This window comes from Labrus bergylta, chromosome 19 (genome assembly GCF_963930695.1).
Source record: "Labrus bergylta chromosome 19, fLabBer1.1, whole genome shotgun sequence".
Lineage (NCBI taxonomy): Eukaryota > Metazoa > Chordata > Actinopteri > Labriformes > Labridae > Labrus > Labrus bergylta.
The window spans coordinates 3,837,131-3,862,627 of NC_089213.1; the positions used below are offsets into that span (position 1 = coordinate 3,837,131).

Sequence of the window (25,497 nt, forward strand, 5' to 3'; positions counted from 1 at the left end):
CGGAGGCCTTGACGCAGGGTTGAAGCAGGGTTTTGGAGGGGGCAGCTGTGTAGCTCACCCTCCCTCGAGGGTCACCCAAGGACAAGGCTTCAGCATCAAACCAAACATCCAGAGAGGGCAGAAAGCGCCAAAACCTCAGTGTGCCTTTTTTTTTTTAAATACCAGATCACCACACCACATGAAGGGAAAATAACCAGTCGCCAATCTGGATTTGCACTGCCGGGGTTGGCACAACACACACTTTGAAAGGAACTTTAAAGCTCAGCATGGTGAAGCTCACGCAGGAACCTTTCTCTCAGGGAGGCTTTGGGGTAATACGAGATGGGATTATCAGACTAGAAAGCCTGCATCAGTCCTAATAATCATTTGGGGAAGCGACTGTGTGTGCGTCCGTGTTGCACTTTAAGAAAAGGAAATGTCTGTTTTCCCGTTCAGCTCCATCAGCTCTTAGCACATGCGGCATGAGTCAACACTCGCAGCCTGTCATTTATATCTGCTCCACAGAGACGAGCTGCAGTAAACAAGAGTTTTTAAGGGCAAAGGTCAGGCTTTGGATTTCAGGAAAACAAAAATAATCTCTAAAAATACTGTGATGAGGTGCACTCGGGGTGATAGAGTTTCAAAGTGGAATCAGCTGCTGGTTTGCTGGTTGTGTCCCCTGGATAATTCGATATCTGGTACGGGTTTATATATACAATGGCTGTCAGTTTAACTCAGTAACTCCATCATCAGTTTGGTTAAAAGTATACCTCAGAATATTGGATTTGTTTTTATTTTTGCTGCAGAGAAGAAGCCACAATCATAATATTGTGATAAACTGGATGATTATTGACCTTTATGTGAATTTATTTGTTCTTCATCATGCTCATCTTCATCATCATGCAGGACACTCTGAGAGGCAATCTGTGGATGCACACACACAAATGAATCTCCAGCTGATGCACACATACTGGCATAATTCTGTCCTTTACTTAAAAGCTTTGTATGTGATTTTTCACACTTAAATGTAATAGAAATCAAGTATATCCTCTGAAAATAACTCTGTGAGTCTTGACTGTCTACAATGGGTGTAACACCCGAGTCTCACTGTCTGTGATGTTTTCAGAGTTTTCAGAGTCCTATCTTCAGTTTGTTTACATCGCCAGGACGGCCGGCTGACTCCTCCCCTCGTGTATAAAAGTTGTTTAATTGAGGGACTAGAGAAAAGAAGAATAACATACTGTACTCACTGCTTAACTGTGTTTCTAGATCACGCTCATTTCAGGTAAATTTACATGCAGTGTGAAGATACGAGCATAATAAAGATTGCTAGCATTAGCATGCTAACAAAACAAGGAGTTGTTTTGGTTTCATGATGGTGCTCAAGGGCGACATCTGCTGGATCAAAAAAATCGCATATAAAGCCTTTAATATCCCCGAAATGGATGAGTTATAAAGAATAAAGCTGTGTGCAGTGTGTGCCAATAAAGACAATAACTAATCAGACCAATAGTGTTTTTTGTACCACGCTGGAAACATGTTTCTAAAATAAGTCTAGTTACGGTAAGTTTCTGTTTCTTTGACTTTTTACCAAAAAGCTAAATGAAAGCTCAAAGTGTTTATTTGGTCAAATGGTTCAACACAGACCCAACAATCATGCCAAAAGGAACGATTACTTTCTAAAACTGGACGGCCAAATTAGCTGCCTTATTTCCACTTTTCCCTGAAATCGTTTTTTTTTTTTTTTTTTTGCAGTCTTAACATCAGATTTTTTTCTGTCTGTTATGAATGTGGCCACAGAAACCGAACAGACGTTTTGTAACACGGTCAGACGTCACTGGCACACAACAGAGCCCCTGTCTGAACTCCCGAAATACTCTGATACACACACATAGAAGTATAACACACAGTGAACACGTTTTCTATTTCTATTGAACGGACAGGAACAACCGCGGATAATTGCGCCACTTTTGATAGCCACAGATTGGTGGGAAAGTTAAGCGTCCAAAACTGAATCCAATCCTTGAATAACATGATTACAGCACAAAATGGTCTCTCATGAGAAGCACATTTAATTTTCCATGTTATCTTCTGGTTTTAAGCCTTGAGGCCTGTTAGTGGAAAAAAGAGGTGTTGTTTGACGGAGCCGTGTGCAGCTTGATTGACAGGTCTCTCCTCCGAGCTCCCCGTGCCCATGGCTTACTTTATCACAAACTGAATCACATTAAGTCCTCTAAGCCCTCGGCGTCTGCTGCCTATTTACCTGGAAAAATGCACACCTTAGCTCATTTCTATGATTGCAGGAGCCGATTTGTTGAGGAGAAGAAAAAAAACACCGCAGGATATTAAAAGCTCATCCAGCATATAATTACTCCCCGTCTCCTGGAGGGATGATCATGTCTGAGGTGTTGGAAAGACTTTAACGGTTGAATAAACGGGAAAATTATCCCTTCCTGTTCAAGCACAGCCCTGCCGATGACTTCCCATTGTAATCATCAGGATCATTTTCACCAAGACTTTGGAAGTTTTATATAGAAAACTGCTAATGTGGCAAACAGGGAATATATTTGAACACTAGCACACGATGAGCGCTACATGAAAAATAAATAACCAGCTCAGTTATGTCAGTTTTAAAGAAACTTCTAGCTTAAATGTACTAACATAAGCTGCCAGTAGTGACTGGGATTAAAGTTAAGGTAGCTAATGTTACCTTATAACATTTCTCTTGATGCTTTTAGAAGTCAAAATAATCTAAATCGTAAGAAAATGCCTCTTAAGTCAGCTTATTTTAGCTTGATGTAAGCAGCTGTTGTTTGCTAACACAAGCTAATGTTCATTCACTTATGGTAGCTTATGTGCTCTGATTGCTTTTTCAAGTTGGTTATTGTAGCTTATGTTTGCTTAAAGGAAGCTAATGCTAGCCAACATTAGGTAACATCCAAACACTCTCTGTAATGTTAGCATAATGAGCTAACATAAAGAAATGCTTAGCTGCAGCTGATGTTAGCTAAAAGATATGTAACAGTAGCTTGTGTTTAATAATGCCAGTGTTAGCTAACAATACAAAACAACCACTAACACTAACATTCATATAGTCCACAGACATGTTTTACTTTGCAATGTTTTGGTTTTATAAATATTCTTGAGAATTTTATGGATTTTAATTTAAACTGGAGAATCCCAAACTGGTGAAATCTCCTCTTGCTGTGATTATTCTAGTTATTCTTCAGTACTTTGACTCAGTTAACTCAACATTTATTCATTTAGACATTTTAATCTGTTTTCCATTTCTACAGTTAGTCTACATATCACCCCATGTCATCATGTTACCATCTATCTGCCCTTTACCAACGCTCTGTTGTGACCCGTCATTGAACCTGTGACCTGGGGGAAGCAGCAGCTAAACCATTCATCCCAGTTATTCCTCAGAGTTCAATATAAATATGACAGAGATGATAATTTGTTCAAATAATTGCCTCTGCATCAGAATAAATGTACAAGGGAAACTGTTCCGTGTGCAATAACAGGAGCTATGTGTCCTCGATGATATACCATCCAGCCAATAAAAATACACATACATTATACGTAATGGACACACTGCCTGGGCGATTATATTTATAACTACAATGTAAAGCACCATGCCAGGGTTTGCCAGCCACCCTGTGTACAGCAGAAAACCTACTTTGAGGCAGCTGGGCTCCACCAAAACCCCCAAAAAACAGCTCTGTGCTGTTTGCTTTTCCACAGGTTTGTTCCCAGGCTCACTGCCCTTCTGTGGCTCAGACTGGCTCTGCTGCACACAACGGTGCCAAAATACAAGAAAAGCTAAATGGGAGCGCTGCACAAAAACACTACCCTGCTCTGTGGTGAGCGCCAGGCCCGGCACACCCTGTGCACATTTCACATTGCAGACCCACAATCTCTTTTTCAGCTGCTTTTCGCTGTATGTGTGTGATATAACAACGAGGAGAGTCGTGGCAGGCTGGCAGAAGAAGCAGGCCACGGAGTAAATGTGTAAAAACGCCATGTCCTATCACATCTAATGACCACACCCACCAGAGGGGATGGTAATGTTGTAAATCCCTTCTGATCTGAAAGACAGGTCTCCACAGGTCAGAAAACAAACAGCTCTCTATTTGTTTCCCCTTCTTAACCCTTTCTCTAATATTGATTTATGTATGCTTTCATCTCCCTCTCTTTCTTTGTATCTGATTGATTTAACTTGTGTAAACCATTGCAGTGACATCTTAAAGGCTTTATATGATTATAGATTTTTCACACTTAAATATAATAGAAATCAAATATATCCTCTGAAAATAACTCTGTGAGTCATGACTGTCTACAATGGGTGTAACACCCGAGTCCCACTGTCTGTGATGTTTTCAGAGTCCTATCTTCAGTTTGTTTACATCGTCAGGACAGATGGCTGACTCCTCCCCTCGTGTATAAAAGTTGTTTAATTGAGGGACTAGAGAAAAGAAGAATAACATACTGTACTCACTGCTTAACTGTGTTTCTAGATCACGCTCATTTCAGGTAAATTTACATGCAGTGTGAAGATACGAGCATAATAAAGATCGCTAGCATTAGCATGCTAACACAACAATGCACCGCGAGTTGTTTTGGTTTCATGCTGGTGCTCAAGGGCGACATCTGCTGGATCAAAAAAAATTGCATATAAAGCCTTTAATATCCCCGAAATGGATGAGTTATAAAGAATAAAGCAGTGTGTGCCAATAAAGACAATAACTAATCAGACCAATAGTATTTTTTGTACCACGCTGGAAACATATATATATGCATATAAAGCCTTTAAAGTACGGCCAAAAAAAAGGCAAAAAATATAATAAATTACAGTAAGGAAGATATAAGATGGAATGGAAGATAACTATTTTAAGACAGGAAAATGCTAAGCTATAGCTGAAGCCTTCCACATATCAGGGTTTGCTTCTTCTACTTTATTTTACGTAAAATGGAATATAGTTCTGTGAACTGTGGCAACTTGAGAAGTGCATTTTCTTGTTCTTTTTTTTCATTTAAAATGTGACATAAAGAGCAAACACAGCTCAGGTATTTCTTCTGAATAATCACTCTGCAGGTGGCTTCACTGATGAGTCCTTCCTCTTTACTTAAAGGAATGCTCATCAGTGAAATTGTCAGCTCTCCATGGTGCATGATTGGATTAAAAGATTCATTTTAAAACTAATTGGCAGATTCACTGATAATGACAATAGCCATCAGTAGCAGCCTGTGGTCTTTCACTCTGTCTGAATTACCTTGCTCGGAGTGTTTTCAGCTGCTAGCGTGCTCCTCGGTGGGACCTGGTAGATGTCTTGCGCGGGGGGAACCTGGTAGATGCTCTGCTGACTCTGCTGCTGTGGACTCTGGAGGGACGGAGGCACCTGGTAGAGCCCTTGAGACCCCGAGCCCGCCTTCTGCTGATAGGCCGAGCTCTGAGGGGAAGACTGGGCGGCGTTGGAAGCGCCGGCGGCCGGCGACTGAGCCTCAAACATGGGTCCGATCAGCAGCTTCAGGCGATTGCCGGGGGCGATGCCTTGGCGGCCGTGCAGGGAGCAGAGCCACCATCCCTCCAGGCCCCCTGTGTTCTGCTCGATGACGGTGAGGATGTCCCCTTTGCGGAAGGCCAGCTCCTCGGGGGACTCGGGCACGTTGTCGTACAATGCTTTGGCCATCAGGTTCTGAATGGAAAGAGAAGAGGAGGCATAGTTACACATCTGACAAGAGGGAGGCTCCTGACGTCTCTTGAAGTTCTTGTTAAAAGATTTGACAAATAAACTCGACAAAATGTACCTGTATGTAGACTTCTTGTCCTAATTAAAATAAACACAATATAACATGTTAATCAGGGAGCTTATAGAAGTGAGTTTTGCTTCCTTCATATCATTAACTCACGATAACGTGCCCTTGAGCGAGCGGTTAATCCCTTATTGTGTTTATGGAGCTCTCATAGATAAAAGTACAGGACTGATATTGTGTGAGGCAGCTCCCACCAGTTAAAGTTTGTTTCTATTTGAGTACAAAGCAGCTGAAAAGGAGTATTCATGCTCAGTTAACTTCTTCCCTGGATGAATTAAGGAAAGAGGGAAAAGATTGATGCATTTACCGAGGCAATTAGTCCTAAACGCCTGGCTCAGACACACAAGTGGCACACTCTGGGGCTTTCCCAATCTCCAAAATCTGTGGTTTTGGAGTCATTATCCCTCAGCCTTGCGCTGGCCTTTTTAGATAACTGTGCCCTGGAGCGGGGCGCAAGCGGAGAAAATCCCATCAAGTTCAGATTGGTTTGAAAGACATCTGGTGCAAAGCTGGGGGCTAATGCTACTCTGCATGCTAATTTGAGGTTGCAGAGAGACATTCGCCAGCATGTCATTCACTAAAGCCTTTTTAAACAGCCACTGAAGCATCATATCGACAAAGTCTGAAGTTTTAAAGGAATAACATTTCAGGAAATTCACCTTTTCCCTTCATAGTGGAGAGTATGACAAGAAGATACCCAGATCTCTGTTAGCTAAACCTTAGCCGAAGTTAGAAATCTTATTAGCTAAGTATGATGACTAGAACAGGGAAACTTCTTGCTAAAGTAAGAGCAAACGATCAGCTTTGAGTCTGATTGGACACACAGGTGCTGACAGGAAGTGACCAGAGACAAAGCACAACATTGAGGGCAGTTCTTGAGAGCTCTAATCAGTATAGAAACCATCTTATAAGTCGTCGTAATCAAACAAAAACCATCGTCATTACCATCATCATCATCAATAATATGGAGACCATCATCATTAAGTTAGTAAGTATTCATGAAAGAGCTGGCTCTTTAGCTTTTTCTTAAAGGTGCAGAGGGACTCTGCAGATCCAATGGAGTTTGGAAGTTCATTCCACAGCAAAGTTTGCAGGATTAAATCCACTAGAATCAAATGAAGAGAGATGAGCAGATGATCAAATGTGATTCCTTAGTGGATATAAAGCTACTTGCATATTCGGACAAAGCAATGAAATATTTCTACACAGTGAGGGTTTTTAGAAAGTGGCAGATAACTGTCAGTCAAAGCCAGATTCTGCCTTTCTTAATCAGAGAGATAACCGCCTCAGTGTGGGAATCAGGAAGCTCACCGTGTGGTTTTCTTGAAACCTCGATGGCCTTCCTCTTTGCTACCCGTCCAGTTCCCATGAGAAACTCTCTCTGCGAGTAACATCGTTATCTCTCTCTCTCTCTCTCTGAGGGCCTGGCCTCCCTGGCTATTGTCTAGAGTACACTGTGTCTGTCAGGGCCGTTAGCCAGCAACACCCAACGCACAATTACATCCTCACACTCACCCCTGCCACGGCCACTGGCTCAGCTAGCTGCAACAAGGTCCACTGTGACCCCGAGAGGTTAACGTCGCCCCAATGAGGTGTCTGCTCATTCCAATAATTTGATCAGGGCTGGCAGAGGCAGCCACGAGGAAACTAAACCACTGATTACTGTGATTCCAACGGCCGTGACAAACAAGGGACACGTTTTTAAATCAGCACAGACATTGAGTCTTAATGTTTAAAACATTATCGTGTTCCTTATCCTCAAGTTCTTCTTTGAAAGGTTTTCACATGATAAGTGTCTACTTAGCCCGTCGGAAACAGGCAGGCTACTTGTGTGATCTAGATTAAATAAAAGATGAGTAGTACGTGCCTCTTCAGCAGAAACCTGTTTGTGTAAGTGGTTTTAAAAAGCCCTGCTGTGGTTACCTGCTCAGTGTTTCTCAGAGATTCAATCACCTCACAGACACCGAGCAGCACACAGAAGAAGTATAAAAAGAATACAGGTCTTTAAATACAAATAAATGTATTCCTGTTATCATTAGTGTGCATGCTGCTGCCTCTACTCATAACAGATATCTCTGCAACCAGCTGCTGAATCCGGAATCCACCAATCACAAAACCAACGCGCAACTTCTGAAAACCACTTTTTTTTTGATGGCATGATTTGCAGCTGGTGGGCGGAAGGAGATGTGAGAGAGACTAACCCACACTGACACACTCATGTATACAGCACTTCTAAAAGGCAACAACAGCTAAGAGACAAATTCATTCAATCATTTAAACTCTAAACACTAAAGATTTGTGCGTGTGCAGACAGCCTGACGTTACTCTGAATGTTTCCCACCAGTCTCCGAGTACATTTTCAATGTTCAAAGTAAAGGTGAGCTGATGTGAGAAAGCAGCAGTAAACATTCAGGAAAATTCAACCCCAGTAGGAGGAGGTGATGACGTCTGTATCCTGCAGCCGCTGCACGACCATAGTGCAATCTCCGCTCTCGTGATGAAGCTGCTTCATTATGTTTTTCTCTTCTCTTTTGTTGATGTCAGGAATATGTCGCACTACAGGGAGCGTTGATTTAAATGGAAAAAACAACAGGGATAGTCTCCCACTGTGAGAGACATGTGTGAACAGCCAACAGCCAAGATTTCAGGGGAAGCCTTCCTTTTTTTATTTTATCGGAAAAGTGACAAAATCATTTACACCCCTTATACTGCTATCAAGATAAAGACACGGGCTAACATGATGAACTACAACTATCAGTCACTGATAATCGATAAGTAAACCACTCTGCATGTGGGCATTTGCAGACTTCAGACTTTTTGCATTTGTGGGAAAAATCCATCTACTGCGGTGAGTCTGGGGGACCACAAGGACCCAAGAGGGGGCCATCAGACACATTTTCACACATTAGCTATCCTTGTGGTTTTTGTTTTATTGCTGCTGAGCTTTTGAGGAGGTAAACACTCAGAAATTGAAACCATGATCACTTTTATAGCACCTCTCTGACTCTAAAGAGTGAGTCACAGCTGTGGTAGATTACACTTCATGATGACTGAGTGATATTTTAATTCTGAACTCAAGGGTCATGAGAAACAAAAATCGTATTAGCTGTGGATGCTAACAGCTAACCATGCAGATCGTTTGCTTCAGACCGGCAGCACTGTTAAAATCTCAGCAGGTGAAACTGAATATTAAACCAATGTGTCTGATCTCATGGTGTAAACATTACTTAGTCACAATCCGGTGACTTTTCACCCACCATTGGTCCTCCTCTAAACACTGTAAACACATGTGTTCGCAGTTTGTCAGCGTGAGGCGGGCAGGCGGAGAGGCCCCTTCTGCCACAGATGAGCTTCCAGGAAGTGATGTGTTATAAGCCAACGAGGCGTTGTGCTGCTTGGAAGCGTTTGTGGTCCTGACCTCAAATTTAAATAAATAACACAGGCTGGCAGAGGTGTAAACAGACAGTAAAATAACACCCTGCATACAGAATGAAGACTTTTAATGGATTTGCCTTCTTTGCAGTATTTCACAAATGTATAGCCTGTAAGGAGCTTTTTCAAGTCTGACTCACTCTGTATGCTTCAAACTTCTTCTAAAAAGATCTATTTTTGTAAGAAAGTTTTGTCAAATTCACTTAATTTGTTTCCTTATTTTTTGCACTTGACTTAATTAAGTTTTATTTATTTATCCATGTCTTGTTCATCTGATGTTGAACTGCAACAATAAGTAAATTAAAACATTTGTCATGAATTCTTTGGGGCTCAAATGTCCCAAAAGTTGAGCTGGTTAAAAAAAATGCAACAAGGTGTCTCTGCAGAGGATTAACTCCCTCGCTCCATAGGATGATGTTAATATCTAAAAGAGCAAACCTGGAGACCTTTTTTTTTTTGCAGAATAACTCAATTCTTTCATCCAATTAAATGCAAACAATACACAACTTCCAAGAGCGCAAGGTCAAGTACTGAAATGTTTAGTCTAACAGTCGTAGACCCAAAGACATTCAGTGTATCATGATATTAAATAGAGACAAGCAGGCTGATTACTGAGATGTTTGTGGATTCTCAATGAACAGACAAAACAAACTCTGGCCAACTTGCTGACATCAACAGATCAGACTCAGAAGAGTCGATAAGATAAAAAGAATTATTCAGCTCCCACACACACTTTTATCTTATATTAAAGGGCTCAAACTTCACTATGCAAACACAGACCCACTCATGACCTTGTCTGTTTTTGTCATTACGACGTTAGGAATCGTGCAAAGCGGAGCAGTCTGAGGCTCACACCTGGGACACACAATCCAGCCTGTAGGCCCAGCTGTGTGAGCCCCCCCCCCCCCCCCCCCGAGCCCCTCTCTCTCTCTCTCTGCTCTGACTCACTCACGTCTACATCAACAATTTTTTCTTTTTTTTTTCTTTCTCCACGCCAGCGTCTCGCCTGAACACAAACTGTATAAACGTCCTCTTCATTCATGTGAGAGCCTACGCTGACCAGGCCAAATATACAAACTTATGTAACTTCACCGCCTGCCCCGTTGAAAGGTTCCAACCTTTTGCTTTCAGTACGAGCTCTCTGGGTGGGTTCTGGCTCTGCCTCTCTGGGATTCACGTCAGGCTACTAATAATGAACGTGGCTTTGGCAAACAAGCGTGCACATCCACCAAAAAAACACAACCACACACAAACAGAAGCGTCCCCGGGGTAACGGGAGCAGCAGCAGCCCCGCTTTCAAAAACAAACACAACGTGCTCCCCAAAAAAAAAAACAGAAGTGGTACGCTCCGTCTGTCAGAACATCACACAGTACCTCGCAGTGTGAAAAACATCCGGGCTGTACCACTGCAACACGTGTCCCGGGGGTGGTTATCGCGGAAAAAGGGGCGAAGCAGCACACTCATTTGGCCTCATTTCACGTGGTTAAATATAGAAAATAATTATAGTAATGGCGGTAATGAGGACCTGATGACTTTTACGAGGCGTTCCTGGGAGTGCGGCATGCTGCGGGTGAGAGCCAGTTCAAATAAATGGGCCGTGTGAAGGGCTCATGGGAAGCGGTTCAGGGCTCAGAGTGCACGGTAATTTCTTCATTTGGACAGTTTTCCAGGAGGCTGACCCCTCTGATTACAGCCTCCTTACGAGCCAGTGGCCGCGCATTAACATAATTACACAGCAGGATCGGTGAAACTTCGCCTTCCTCTATTTTTGAGCGAGCACAGTGGAAAAATGTCACAACTCTGTGGAGCTTTTATTTTAAAGCCTGTAAGCTCACAACACATGCACCACCACCACCATTGATTGATTTATTATACAAGCAGCTGTAGACCCATAGTTATGACACAGTTACAGTGGCATGAAGAGAGTCACCCATCAATATTGTATTCCAGCCCTGTGGTTGTAGCAAATCATTACAAAATAAAAGCATAAATATTCCTATTTTATTTAGTAGAAAATAAACCACAAAACCTTTTCATAATCACTTAATTAGGTAATTCAAATGGAATGCAAAATCGGACTATGATATAAAGGTTCTGGCCTTTTAAAAGTCACTCTTTGATACATCAAGTGAAGTAAACACCTTTTGGTTTGAGCAGCTTAGGTCGGATAAAACGCAATATTTTCGATTCTCAAAAATGCAGAGTGTCATTTTTTAACTCATTTCGGATGTTTTATGGACAAAACGAGAAATCAATTTAATAATAACATAACAGTCAGAGGATTTAATAATGACAATAAATCATTTTTCCACCATTGATAATAAAGTATATAATAAATTAACCATTTTGTTACGTCTTCAACATCCCGATGAGGATAATTTTGTTTTTCTTGACTCATCATTGTTTGACCTCTGATTGAAAAAACCCAGCACACTGAGCTCCTCCAGTCCCACAGAAAAGAGGCTCTATTCATTGTGCCGGGTTGCTGAATAAAAGACTATTGTGTCCCCCAGTGTAAATATGACACCCACCACCTTCCCTCCCTCATTTGTGATTCACGAGGTGCAGCACTGTGAGGAAATCTACACGCCCTGGAACAGCATCAGTGTGTCTGGGTGACCATCCCTTTTAACAGGAAATGATGTGCCATGTTGAGTCTAACCACACTCACTGCAAGCTGTGACAAACCACTGGTGATCAAAAACAACACTGCCAAGAGCTAAGATATTTGTTAAAAACGCATGATTGAACCTGAATCATAATAAGGGAGTTCCCCCGGAAAACAAAAGTAGAAGTAAGAAAATGTTGGTACACTGTAAAGGCTTTAAGTTTCAGGTCGTGAGTGTTTCCATAAGATTTAGAGGAACTATGGTCATCAGTTTTAAAGGCCAAGACTCAACAGACAGTCGTTATATAACACCTCAAATATCTGCTTTTCAAAGTGTTACTGAAGCTGCTAAACAACAGCTGACATGCTAGCAAGTCACTTTAGTACTTCATTCACAATAACTTAAAAAAACATCTAAATATTGAGTAAACAGCTCTCAAAGGAGGAGCGACCATCTATTTGTTTGATATAACTGAAGAGTAGTAAAATAAACTAGCTAACTTGCTAACTATGTTTATGCTAGCTAGTTTCCTCTGTTGACATCAGGACAATGATTTTGCACATTTCAATCAAAAGACACATCTCTATCAGACTCTTGTCTCGTTGCTCTTACTGTAATTCATACTCAAACAGATGAGCGTTAAACATAAGCTGATTATTATAACAGCTATTATGCTACATTAGCTTTCTCTATTTTGGTTAGCATTGTCATGACAGCTTGAATGGCACATATCAAAAGTGTGACCGGGCCTTAACGACGGATCTCTAACGCTGGGAGATGTCTTTAGTGACAAATCCAGCTCTCCTTGAGCTCTTACTACAGGGTTAGCATCTATTAGCTAACTTTTTAGCTAATCTCCTTAGGGTTGTTTCTAGCTGAGCGTGCTGTTTTCAGTAAATACGCTCTTTGAAATGACTAAACACAGCATGCTCAGGAAACAGGAGGTAGAAAAAGTGAGCAACTATAGCTGGTGATGGACAGTAAGGCGCAGGAAGGATTTAAATGTTTTGTTGGTGGAGACCAAACACAGAGATAAAAGGAAAATGAATACATAAATAATCAAACGTTTATTCATGTGAAAATTACAGAACTCTAAAGAAATGTTTTGTTTCTCTTTCTTTACTGGGTGAATATAAGAAAGTGTTTGCTATCAAGTTTTCAAATCAACATATAAGTGTTACAAAAGATTGTTTCTGCTGTTATCGGTTATATTCAGATATTGTATTGACTTTCTTACTGATAAGCTTGCCCTCCTTTCATCATAAGGGATTTTGTTTTGAAACACAAGGTAAAGTATCTCGACTTAAGACCAAATATGATTTCAATCCGACAGTTGAGCAGATAACGAAAGGTAAGTGATTATGGAATAAAACAGGGGCAGGACACAACAAGTCAAAGGAAGTGATGCGAGGGAATTCTTGGTTAAAAAGAAAAAATGACTGCTCTCTTCCCGCTCCTTCTTACTCAGTGCATTCATCATAGTCGTTTTATTTTTCTACTGTGACATTAACTACAAGGTAGCCTTACATAATGCCCTTCTCTGTTACCGTCCCACTCCTTAGCCTGAAGCATTTCCTGCCTCCCGCAGGACCCAAAGAGATCCAGGCTAGCACTGACCTCGTCTTATCTTTACACATATTGGACCCCGTCCTGAAACACCAAGCGCAACCTGTAATTATAAGTGAAAACCACACTGGAGATATTCTGTCAAATGTGTATCAAATTCTGTGAACTGGAAGAGCTGCTGGGCCAACATTGCGTCTCATATTTCTGCTAATTCATTCTGAAGCAGCAGGAAGACAACCCGTCCTTGAGTTTGAGGACTGCTGAAGTGTCTTTGAGCAAAGCTGTGAATCTCTGCGAGCTCTAGGGACTTTGTTTAGTTGCCGACACTGGCCGTTGACCTAAAACAACAATTTACTGCACCCGAGGGGTCAAAAACCATCAGCAACAAACACAAAAACAACAGTATGGATGGTATTCAAGGGGCCCCAGCCAAGAAGTGTTGGCAGAGAAGAGCGATGGATTATTTCCAAGCTTGGCATTGATGTCAAACGAGGGTACATAAGTGCATGGTGGTAACCCCAAGAGACGGGAGCTAATCCCTCCAGGGGGGGGATAGCTGAGATGTGAAATATGTTTCATGGTATCTCTGCAGGGCCACATTGAATGGTTTTACATATAGGAATAGCCAATGAGATGGAGATTCACTTGAGTGTCCTCCCGATTTCACGCTATGCAAAAGAAGTCATTGATACAAAAAGTTGAAAGACGGAGGCTGCCATCTTCCCCCCTTTGACTCATGAAGGGGGGTCGGAGATAAAAGGGGAATCTTTTGTTCCTAACATGGAAAAGACTCACATTTTAATACCTAAATGCTTTAGAAACAGCTAATGATGATACTTCGCTTCATTTTCTTTTAATGCTTTGGCTAAGTGATCAGCTGATGCATCTTACTCTTGTTTGAAATGTATTGAGCATGGGAATTATTTTTATTTATTTTACTTTAAAGGCTTTATATGCACATTTTCACACTTAAATGTAGAAATCAAGTATATCCTCTGAAAATAACTCTGTGAGTAATAACTGTCTACAATGGGTGTAACACCTGGTAAATCTGCTAAATTTACATGCAGTGTCAAGATACGAGCATAATAAAGATCGCTAGCATTAGCATGCTAACACAACAATGCACCGCGAGTTGTTTTGGTTTCATGCTGGTGCTCAAGGGCGACATCTACTGGATGAAAAAAATAAAGCCTTTAAAACGCAGTGGAGATACGGAAGGAGCTGCACTTTCGCTTCAAAATCACAATGAAATATTATACATTTGTCAAAATAGATGGTTATTTTCTGCTGACTCGCTCATTTATTGCTCAATCACAAAATTACATAAAACAGAGATAAGCTGTAAAACACTAGATAGACATCTTAAAAAGAAAAACCAGCTTGGACTTTGAAACCAATCAGATGAAACTAATCTTTTTTGGCACACAACCTTTTGATTAATCCACAATGAAATGTTTCCATTTAAAAACACCAAGCTTTGACTATCTTTAGACATTTAGCGACCGTATAACTACAGTGTTTACGAGTCCCTAAACTGGGACATTTGGAAAACACCACTGACCCCAGTCCTGAAAAACAAACAACATTTTGGGAACAATTTGACCACAAATGACGACGCTCCCGTTCTGCCTGCATGTTGATACTTTCATGAACACTTCCGGCGTATTGTCTGTCCGCACAACAAATCTTCTCACCCTTGCTGTTCTGAACCGTAGTGGTTTCTGCAGCTAAGAAAGAAACCAATGTTAGAATAGAGAGTCTACTTCCTGTTTACACTGACTCACACAAGTATGAGTTGATATTATCTCCGATGTGCTTTTCTGAACTTCTGCATTGATCATTTTAAAATAAAAACAAAAGTAGCTGCCTTGGTCGTTATTAACAAAAGTCCTCTTAACACATATCTGACTCTTGGTTGTGTGTGTCGTGGTATTTTAACACTTTTCCTCCCCTGTTGCTCCCAGCTGTCGCACCTCCTCTTATCTGCCAAGAGGACGCACTCTCCTCAGGGTCGTTCAAGCTGACGGAGGCCTGCTACATCTTTTAGAGACGACCCTGCAGAATAGTTGGCATTCCTCAGGGGGAAGGAACAGGGCGGCGAGAATTATTTCCGCCAAAGGTCAAACATGGAAATGATTATGCACATTGTTGCTGATGTGCAGTAGTCTCTCTCTCTCTCTCTCTCTCTCTCTCTCTCTCCCTCCCTCTCTCCCTCCCTCTCTCTCTCCCTCTCTCTCCCTCTCTCTCCCTCTCTCTCCCTCTCCTCTCTCTCTCTCTCTCTCGCTCTCCCCTTGTCTCTTTGGCTGAAATGAACACACAATAAAGTCTGTCTCCCCGCTGACCGTTTTCAAATGTTAATGGCTGGCTCATGGTGCGAGGGCGCAGCAGGGGGGGGTGGAGGAGGGTGGAGGGGAAGGCTATTCATTCTCGCTGGGGGGAGAAGCCCTTCACGCACACTGAAAAATCCTGCACAGGAGCAAAGATGTGGCACAGGGGGCAAGCAAGTCTGCTCTTAAAAAGAAAACGCTGAAATAACGCAAAATCACAGCGTGAAGATACCAGCACTTCTTAACAGGCACCGCGGTGGTTAAATGGTCGATGGGACGGCTTGTGAAAATAGGAAAAAAGCTGTTTTTTTTACGGCCTGAATGTGTGCTTCAAACTTGCAGAGGTTTCCCTAAAAAGGTTAAACAAGCAGAGGAAAAGGGATTGTTTGCCTGGTCCGCTTTCAGGAGAATACAAATGTCTCTTTCTGCGCACACCCCAGAAGAGAAAAGCTGCAGTATCCCGACGTGCCCTGCCGCCACACTCATTACTAAACCTAAAGGGGGCACCTTGAAACAATCATGTGCATCTTCCGAAACAGCCTTCCCACGCACAATCGCATGGAATGCTCTCATTCTCACGGGGCGCTCCTCGACCTCCCTGCCCCCATTCCCCCCCCCCCAAAAACCCTCCACCCAACTCTGTTTGCCCTCTCATTCCCCCCCCACAACTTCCTCTTTCTTTCATTTTCTGCAGGACCCTTTCAGCATCACAGATCCTCCTCCCCCCCTCCCTCTCAGAACAATGTCTGCCCCGCTCTCCTCCAGACCTCTTTTTGCTTTTTGGACCAGAGCCTGGAACCTGAACCCATAAAACAAAGAAACACTGAGGAAAACACACACACACACACACACACACACACACACACACACACACACACACACATGTATTGGCTAGAATCTGGGTTCACCTAATCATTCTTCTCTGCGGTTGTGAAGCTATTTTTGAAACAGTTACGTCAGCTGTGGAGGAATGAGTTAAAGGTTGTGGAAGTCACCAGGCAAGAATGTACAAATGACGACTACTTCAACTTTCTATCAAAACACTTTTTAAGGTTTTTTGTTATTACACTGCTTCACGTTCAGATCGAGAGTGGGAGAAGAAGATGTTTATGTCTCCCAATTACAGAAAAAAGAGTAAAAAAAAAAAAAAAAAAGTTCAGGTTTAAAAGTGATTTCTTTATTCATCCTTATGCTTTGCTGAGCTGTCAGGAGGCTAGCTGCTGATTTCCCCAAACAGCTTGTTTTCAACCTGTGTGCTATGCTAAGCTAACAGCTAACTGGCTCCACATGTACTCTATGGCGTCGACATTACCTCCTACTTCCCATCTGAGAGTTAAAAAAGCCCATTGGAAAACAAAAAACACAGAATATTGAGCTATTTCTCTCAACTCCCTCGTGTATCTTCTCTTCCCGTCTCCTCGGGGGGGGGGGGGGGTTAGAGGGAATAGGTGACCTATGAAAGACAAGCTTTCCCTTCACACCTGAACACCCCCCTCCTCTGATGTCACAGGAATGAGTCTGGCTAGATTCACCTCAGGACATGTGACGGCTGGAGCGCACAAACACCGGAGCGACCTCTTTTAAGCGTCTGTTGAATCATTAGCAGGAGCTTAATATAGCTGTGAATTATTCATTGCGGGCGGAGATCAAGAGGGGATGCTGAGATCTGATATTCATCTTTGACACTACTTAACAGACTTCTGACCGGCGAGAAACCTGGAAAACGATGTGACGCTTGGCGCCTCATTCCCAAACCTTTTCTTCTCGGTGCCTGCGACCTTAAGTCCTCAGGTGCTGTTGCATAATTCAGAAATGTTAATCATAAGCAAAAGGCTCTCTTGCATGGTTTCTATGCCCTCCCTATCGCGACTGTATGTGATATAAGCAAACAAAGACAAATGTAGTGTTACATCAGAAGGGCAGCTGGAGGGCGATAACAGCATGTTGTCGATCCCAGTTATAAACATCCACTCGTCAATCTTCTAGTCCATCACAGTCCAGCTTGTTTCCTCCCCTGATATCCCTCATAACGCACCCAAACACATCATCACCACTCTCCCCCTCTCCACTCTGTTAGCTGTGTACTTGGACAATGAGTCAGTTTTAGGGAACATGACGCAGATACACACAGCGTGGACGCCCTCCGATCACCACCACACCCGCACAAAAAGAGTGACACCAAGGCCCCAAACACAAGCTTACAGCTTGAACTGTGTCCGAGAGAGTCCGGTGCCAAGAGTCTGGGAAAAATAAGCCACTTCACACTTCTGAAAAACAGCTTGTGACGAGATGAGGCCAGTGCCCTCCAAACCCCTGAATCATCCAAACACTTAGCACAGTTTTTGCATGAGAGAGAGAGAGAGTGCAGATTCCTTATATGGTGAGGCTGACTTAGAGACTCAAAATCTTAGAAACCGTCTCAAAGCAGGGGGCGCAGCATGTCAACATCCCCAGAAGTCAATCCAAAGCTTCCTGTAATCTGACATCGAGCCGAATCAAACTGTCAATCACATGAATAAATCCCAGTGACAGATGAGACAGAGCACCTGATTGGTTACGTGCTAAACAGAGCATCAAGTGACTTATATGATGATGATGATGATGATGATGATGATGATGATGATTCATTTGAATTGAAAGTGGAAATGATCCAATCCAGAAGTGTGATGATGTTTTACTCACTTGATAAAAAAAAATAGACTTTCCCTTCAGGGATTTTTAAACAGTGATTCAATTGAGCTTCAAAATGTAGTTTATGAAAGTAGATTTCTCTCGTTTTAGTGAGTACAAAGTCTGATATCTTTTGGGATTTTAAGAGGGGCAAAGTGAACTTGTCATAAGCTACTCGTTGACATATTATGATCAATTAAGAGAGTACTAAAATGGGTACAAAATGATAAACCATCAGATTCAAAACTGTTCGCTGCGAAACAAATGAAGTGTGTTTCTTATAGTTGCAACAAAAAAGTGATGAAATAGGAATCTTTACGCTGATTTAGGATACACTTTGTTTCATCCAAATTACAGAACAAAAGGACAAAGAGGGGGAGCTTTAAATAATAAGCTCTTGTACTTTTTAACAGTTGCTTATCCAACGACACAAACTAACCCGGTCACACAAATGACCCATAAAAAAAAAAAAAAAAACTTTGAACAACTGTGCTTTGTCCTCATAGTTTAAAAATTATTTAAACTTTGTAATATACACACCTTTTCAGACAGTTGAAGCAGGAGGGGGGGAGAGGGGACTCCACATTTTTTCCAGAAAGGAATCCTGAATGTTTGTTTGTTTATTCAGACAATTTTAGTGATCTTATTGCGGTTAGAAAAAAGCAAAATAAGAAATACATTTTGAAGGGCCCCCCCTCCCCACTGGGGCCCTGGGTAGTCAGCCCCACTTCTTTTCCCCCCACTATGACGCCCCTGCGTTCAACCACTACCTCCTCACTCTGTATGTGCACAAGGAGGACTGTTACAAGTCTCTGAGCACAGAGGAACATCATATTTACATCATTATTTTGAAATCTATTTCTTCATATTAAAGGGGGGGGGGGGGGGGCAAAGGGGCATGCTGTGGTGTAGTTTAACTCTATCTACGCCCCTGTGATGGCAGTAACATTAATGTAGCCTGAAGGCACATATAATAGCCTTACAGAGAACTGTGACACTCAGAGGCATATTCTCACACGGACATCCTTCAACAAGAGTCACTCGGACAGTTTCCTCTTTTTTTTTTTAAACAAACCCGGAGACGATCATTTAAAGCAGTTGTAGGTTATTTATCAAAGTTTAGCAGCTGTCACTATCGCAGCTCAAACGTCGACACATCCTACAAAGCCGGCTGGTCGTGGGCTTTAGTATAATATATATATATATAAATAAATGACATTAAATAGAGTCAGGCAGCAGAGTCAACCTGTGTGCCGCTTCACTTACTTTGTACTTCATCTCGCAGCTCTTCTTTGTGACTCCAGTGAAAAAGTGAGAATTAAATCCGCTCTATCACATCTGTGGACTGACTGCGTGGAGTTTTTTTTTTTTCTCTCTCTTTCTGCGTGGGTTAAGCAGCCATCCAGAGCTTCATCGACAGGAGAAAACACGCAGGTAGAAAAAAATCTCTCTGCTTCTCTCTCTACTCCTCTAAAAACCCAGACTGTGGCACAGCTCACCACATTGACGGTTCCAACGGCTCGTTTGCATAAATGACGCTGATTGGTCGGGAGAAACATTCTGATCCCGCCCCCTTTAGCCCCCCTTCACCCTATCGCCTTGCGCTCTTTCAAAACTGACGTCATTTTAACAGCCTTACAAAATAAAACACTTTGAATCTGTTTGTCTGCAACAACGGAGGTGTTTATATGGACTTTATATGCATTTTATATTTAATTAGAGTCAGTTACACTAAACGTTTAAAACGAAATACATAAACTTATTCTGTTGTTTAATAATAGCCTAATATTTTTTCATTTCCCTTAAAAAATTGGAAAAGCTGTTTTGTGCTGGTGGTACCATTACAGCATACACTGAACTGCATAAGCACTTATTTGCAATCTATCATAAAAGGTTAATTGTTTAAGGCCTACTTAAAGGCTTTAAATGTGATTTTTTACACTTAAATGTAATACAAATCAAGTACATCCTCTGAAAATAACTCTGTGAGTCATGACTGTCTACAATGGGTGTAACACCCGAGTCCCACTGTCTGTGATGTTTTCAGAGTTTTCAGAGTCCTATCTTCAGTTTGTTTACATCGCCAGGACGGCCGGTTGACTCCTCCCCTCGTGTATAAAAGTTGTTTAATTGAGGGACTAGAGAAAAGAAGAATAACATACTGTACTCACTGCTTAACTGTGTTTCTAGATCACGCTCATTTCAGGTAAATTTACATGCAGTGTGAAGATACCAGCATAATAAAGATCGCTAGCATTAGCATGCTAACACAACAATGCAGCGCAAGTTGTTTTGGTTTCATGCTGGTGCTCAAGGGCGACACCTGCTGGATCAAAACATTGCATATAAAGCCTTTAAATAAATTGATTTTTTTCCCCTCTATTTGTCGACTAATTTCTACTATTTGTTTTTTATGATCAGAAATAAGCATGCCAAAAAGAATATGTTAAACAAGATATAAAAACTGTGGATAAGAACCCATCGGCATGGCATTTAAACCAGTAAGATGTAGTTCACTGAGCCTGAAAAGTTTTTTTAAATTTCATCTAAATGTTAACAACAATCACAAGTCTTTATCATAATAAACATACTAGCTATAGCTTTGTTTTTATTTTCTGTTATTAAGTATCTTTATTACTTACAGTGCACTTCTTATATCTTTTTCAATTAATTTAATCAAAGTTCATTTAAAAGTTTATAGATGTTGCTATCCATCAAAATTCTTTCTTTTGCATGCTTTCACTTATCACTTCAAAAGTCCTTCTGAGGGGGGAAAAAAAAGTGTTTCTTAGAAATAGTGAAACTGTTAAAGTGAAGGAAGTGCGATTATGTGGAACTGCCTTCCGCAAAGAAATGCGTCAGTTGGTTCAGATGAGGTCAAAAAGCTCCAGCGACACTTGAAGAGTATGAAGATCAACTTTATTACCAGTTATCATACAAGCCGAAACACGTCGGTCTCATTTATTCAAAAGTTGATCTTCATACTAAAAAGTAATGCTGGAGCGTTTTGGCCTCTTCAAGCCTTTCACTCTTCATGCACCTTGGTGGTTTGTGCCTGAAGATCACACCCTGCTTCTTCAGAAGGCTCAGAAGAAATATATCAACACAAAGCAGCATAATCCTTTTAACTCCACTATCTACCCTTTAATGAATAAATACATAGATATCACTTTCTGTGTCCTCTGCCATCCAAAGCTGCACTGCACAGATGAAACAAAGTGTTCTGAAACATCGATGCTTGAAAACACCGCTGTACAAAAACAAGGCAATCATGTTCTCTCTTGGGTGTTACCAACTTTTTGGAGAACAAAATAAGAGAATAAAGAAAGGAAATAGGTGTTACAGCTTTCCTGCTTCACCAATTTTCTTTAAAAGCTGTCTCTATTGGAACAATAGAAGAAAAACTCATTAAAAAAAGGGCAAATCTAAACCAAGCATGAATGCACCATAAATAATTGAACATTCATTCTTGAAGGTTGGTGCATACAGCTTAGCACTACAGGAGCTTTCTCCAAACATTTGAAAATTATAATCAACTAAAATGTGCTATCAATAAGCAGAACTCTTACCTGCAGCTGATTAATTTAAAGAAATTGGTCACAAAGCACACATTTTTACAAATGAACAATGATGTCAAAGTCTTTGTATAAAACAAGGATAACATTTTTTAGTGCTCACCCTGACTCTGGTGAAGACAGCGCAGATGTTAGCAGAGATGTCACCTCTGCACAGCCGGCCGAGAATGTAATTGAGGTGACAAGAAAACACCCTGGCTGATGTCTCTGATAAGCTGGCAAGCGCCTCGCCTCTCTGCATCCCTCTGCTCACACCTCCTCCGTGCACATATCTCGCCTCTGCAAAGTATCACATCTGCATCTCGTGAGCACAGAAAAAAAAAAGTAACTTCCAAGAATTTGCATGCAACACAGGCCTTATGTGTTTGTGTCTGATTGTTATTTAGAGACTGTTTACTGTGCAGCATTAAAGGGGCAGACATCTCCTGTAATTAGCCGCTGCCGGATGCTTTAATTTGCTTCAGTTCGTTTATCACAATCACAGGGACCCTCATCGCCCCCCCCCCCCCCCCCCCCCCCCTCCCTGAACAGTCATATCCTTAGATGAATGCCTCCTGTAAGGGCACTCAAAACACTTGTTTGTGTAACATACACCCTGCCCAGCTGGAGCCCATTCTCTGGGCCGCTAGTGGGTTACAGGGGGGGGCTATTCTTTTCAGTGTATGGCATGTGATTCTGTGCATGTGAGCACCTGTTTCCTATGACAAACACAACTCATTTTCCCCATCTGGAGGAAGACAGCCTGAAAACAAAAAAAAAAGCCAAAAAAGGTTGTTTATCCCTTTTCACAACATTTGGCTGGATTGAATGAGTCCATTAGTCTCTAGTCTCTAGTGGTGTGTCATTTCGGTTGGTTTTCTACTAAAGCCTGATGTGCATTTTTATCAGCTCTTATAGTCGGTGGTGGATTCAGAAAGAAGTCGTCCTTGCAAGCTTGAGTTTCAGCCACAAAATCCCCCTTTTGAATCTCAGTGGAGAAGTCAAACAATCACTGGCTTGGGGAAGATTTGTATTGGCATTTGGGCTTGAGCAGAGAGCCCCAGTCGCCATGACAACTGCCACTATACCCCCCCTGTATTTGTGGGCTTACAGCGACTGTATTACATGAGCAGAAAAAGGGGCCTTCAGTGGAGGTGCAGAGAGGTCTTTCAGTAGGATTATGGCACATTTCAGTGTGGAAATAGCCCGGTAACAGTGCTGAGTGAAAAATGAGCCGCCCGCCTTTCATCTCCGCCAGGTGTCTGTGATGTTTGGGTTACATAAGCGCCCCTGCAGATCCGACCCCAGGTTTAACAGAGGGCAGAGCAGCCATACGTCTTCCATAAGTGGAGATCACAGGGGCTCTGTTGCCTGAAGCAGAGACCCTCGTTGCAGGTCCCCGGTGGATGGACAGAAGCAGGAGGTGTCGGTCTGACAACAGCTCGTCTGTGCAGGCTGCAGGGCGGAGGTGGCCCCTCACCACTGCCTGTGAAACACTGTCCCTCAAACTCTCGCAAAAACCAGCTCAGGAAGATTTATGGGACACCACTATCCCCACCAACACCACCCTTCTCGGTGCCTTACTCAGACAGATTGCCCCCCCCACTCGTCTTCAGTGTCTCTTTCTCTGTGTGCCCTTTTGTGACCTTGTGGCCGGGCAGCAGCAGAGAGGAATGCACAAAACACACACGACAGAAGATCGAGAAAATATGAGTCTGACACACAGTTGGGGTCACAATGTTTTTCTAAAGTTTAAGATGATGTGCCTAAAAGGGTCATTTTCCCCATCATAAAATCATTTCTCAATTATCGCTTCCTCAAACTGTTCAGCCATGCAGAAGTGTATTCTTTGCTGGATAGGTGTCTCTCAGATTTCTTTCAATGAAATACAAAGGAGGTGAAAGGAAAACTAAAATGAGCGAGTCAGCATCGCTTTTTGGAAAACCTTGACCTCGAACAAATGCCAAGTAAATTTGAGGACAGCACAAGGGTTAATGTTTTACCTTGATATTCTGTAGAAGAAGCTCGTCAAGAGGCAGGATACTCTCCTCTGTGGCGGCGATCAGCTCTGAATCCATTTTTTTTTTGTTCAGCATGAAGAACTTCAGACTCCGTACACTTCCCTGTCAAAGTCAGTCTAATTAGAATGATCACAGCCAAAACCAGCTTAAAATGCAGTCGGAAAAACATCAGTGACAAACGTATACGGGACGAGGCAGCAAAGATATATTCCAATACATTTGTTTGGATAGGTTTGGATAGGGCGGCCTCTGTTGCACTAACAACAAATGTCTCTAAGAGCAAGGACGGTTCAACAGAGCTCGTCATCTTTTAAGTTAATATGAATCACCTTTCAAAGTTGGAAAACTTTCAATTTGTTGAGGTGACATAAACGTATAAAATTGAGTTAACGCAACATTTTCATAGACTTGAAGTAAAACTAACTTGGAATTTTATGTTATTATGACTTTTTTGGGAACCACTGTTTAATCAAACTTCATTAATTAGTAAGTTGAGGTGAAAAATCTTTTTTATGCATATGAAGACATCGATTGGACTCACATTTTCTAAATAAACTAAAAAATAAATAAAAATAAATGGAATCATAAATGTTATTTTGCGTGATGACGTACTAGTGACGCAGCGATAATGACCGTTAATGTTGACAGCTAGTTAACTTATCGAGTGAAGTGTAGCTGAATGGTCAGGGCACCTTAAAACGCCTTCTCTCTGGTAATATCTAATCTATTATTTACTACAAGTGTCGAGTCATAAGGTGAAGAACAACAATTTCATACTAACCAGATGTTTGTGGACCACGTTACTTCCGTTATCGCTTAGAAACGACGCAAGGTGGTTTATGTTGCTGGAGAGGAAAACACAGTGCTAATTCCAGCAATGAATTCAAACAAATGTTATCTCAAGACACTTTACCGAAGAGCAGGTAGGTAAAAGTTATATTATTTATTTAAAAAAGGCTCATCCATAGCTCCCTGATCACACTATCCAGGAGCTGTTTCAGTGTTTTTATTTATACATAACAGAATTTGTATGACTATATTTCAGACTGCAAACGTTACTGGCCTTCATTTTTCGAAGCTCTAAGCACCAAATAACAAATGTTAGTTACCTGCACTGTACTGGTGTGAAGAAAAACCTTTCATAGGAATATGTGAGATGGAAACATCAAACCTCAACTATCTGCTTGGCTAGAGACAACCAGAGGGAAGACAAATTATATGCTGCCGTGTTTATGGATTCATGGTGACATTTCAAGTGAACACATACTCATTCATGTATCTAAAACACAAGAGGTAGGCAATATTTGTTTTAAGGTTACACAACTGGGACCAGTGTGATCCTCCCCTCACACTGTTTACTTTTCCTCTTCTCGTAAATTCTTAGTATTTCTGACAAAGCACTGCTGCTCACTGCTTTGTAAATACAGACTTGCCACAGGTATTTCCTTCTTTCTTTATTTGGAAAGGAGGTGACCTAGAAGAGTGACTAAAAAGGCAGCAAAAAAAAAAAAGAACACA

At 41.7% G+C, this 25,497-nt stretch overlaps 1 protein-coding gene across 2 annotated transcripts in view; it reads right to left on the minus strand.

Moving 5' to 3' along the window:
• The window catches only part of nedd9 (neural precursor cell expressed, developmentally down-regulated 9), a 36,060-nt gene extending 13,825 nt beyond the window's left edge, over positions 1 to 22,235 (minus strand). Inside the window, exons 1-2 of one of the 2 annotated variants that reach the window (XM_020642301.2) lie at positions 22,083 to 22,235; positions 5,256 to 5,678 (exon numbers count right to left, since the gene is read on the minus strand). In XM_020642301.2, the coding sequence (XP_020497957.2) occupies positions 5,256 to 5,678; positions 22,083 to 22,220 (561 nt within the window). In that variant the 5' untranslated portion in view covers positions 22,221 to 22,235. Of the gene's footprint in view, positions 1 to 5,255; positions 5,679 to 19,670; positions 19,889 to 22,082 lie in introns of those variants that run through there. The other variant, XM_020642300.3, reaches the window with a different exon arrangement.
• Positions 22,236 to 25,497: the final 3,262 nt, after the last annotated feature.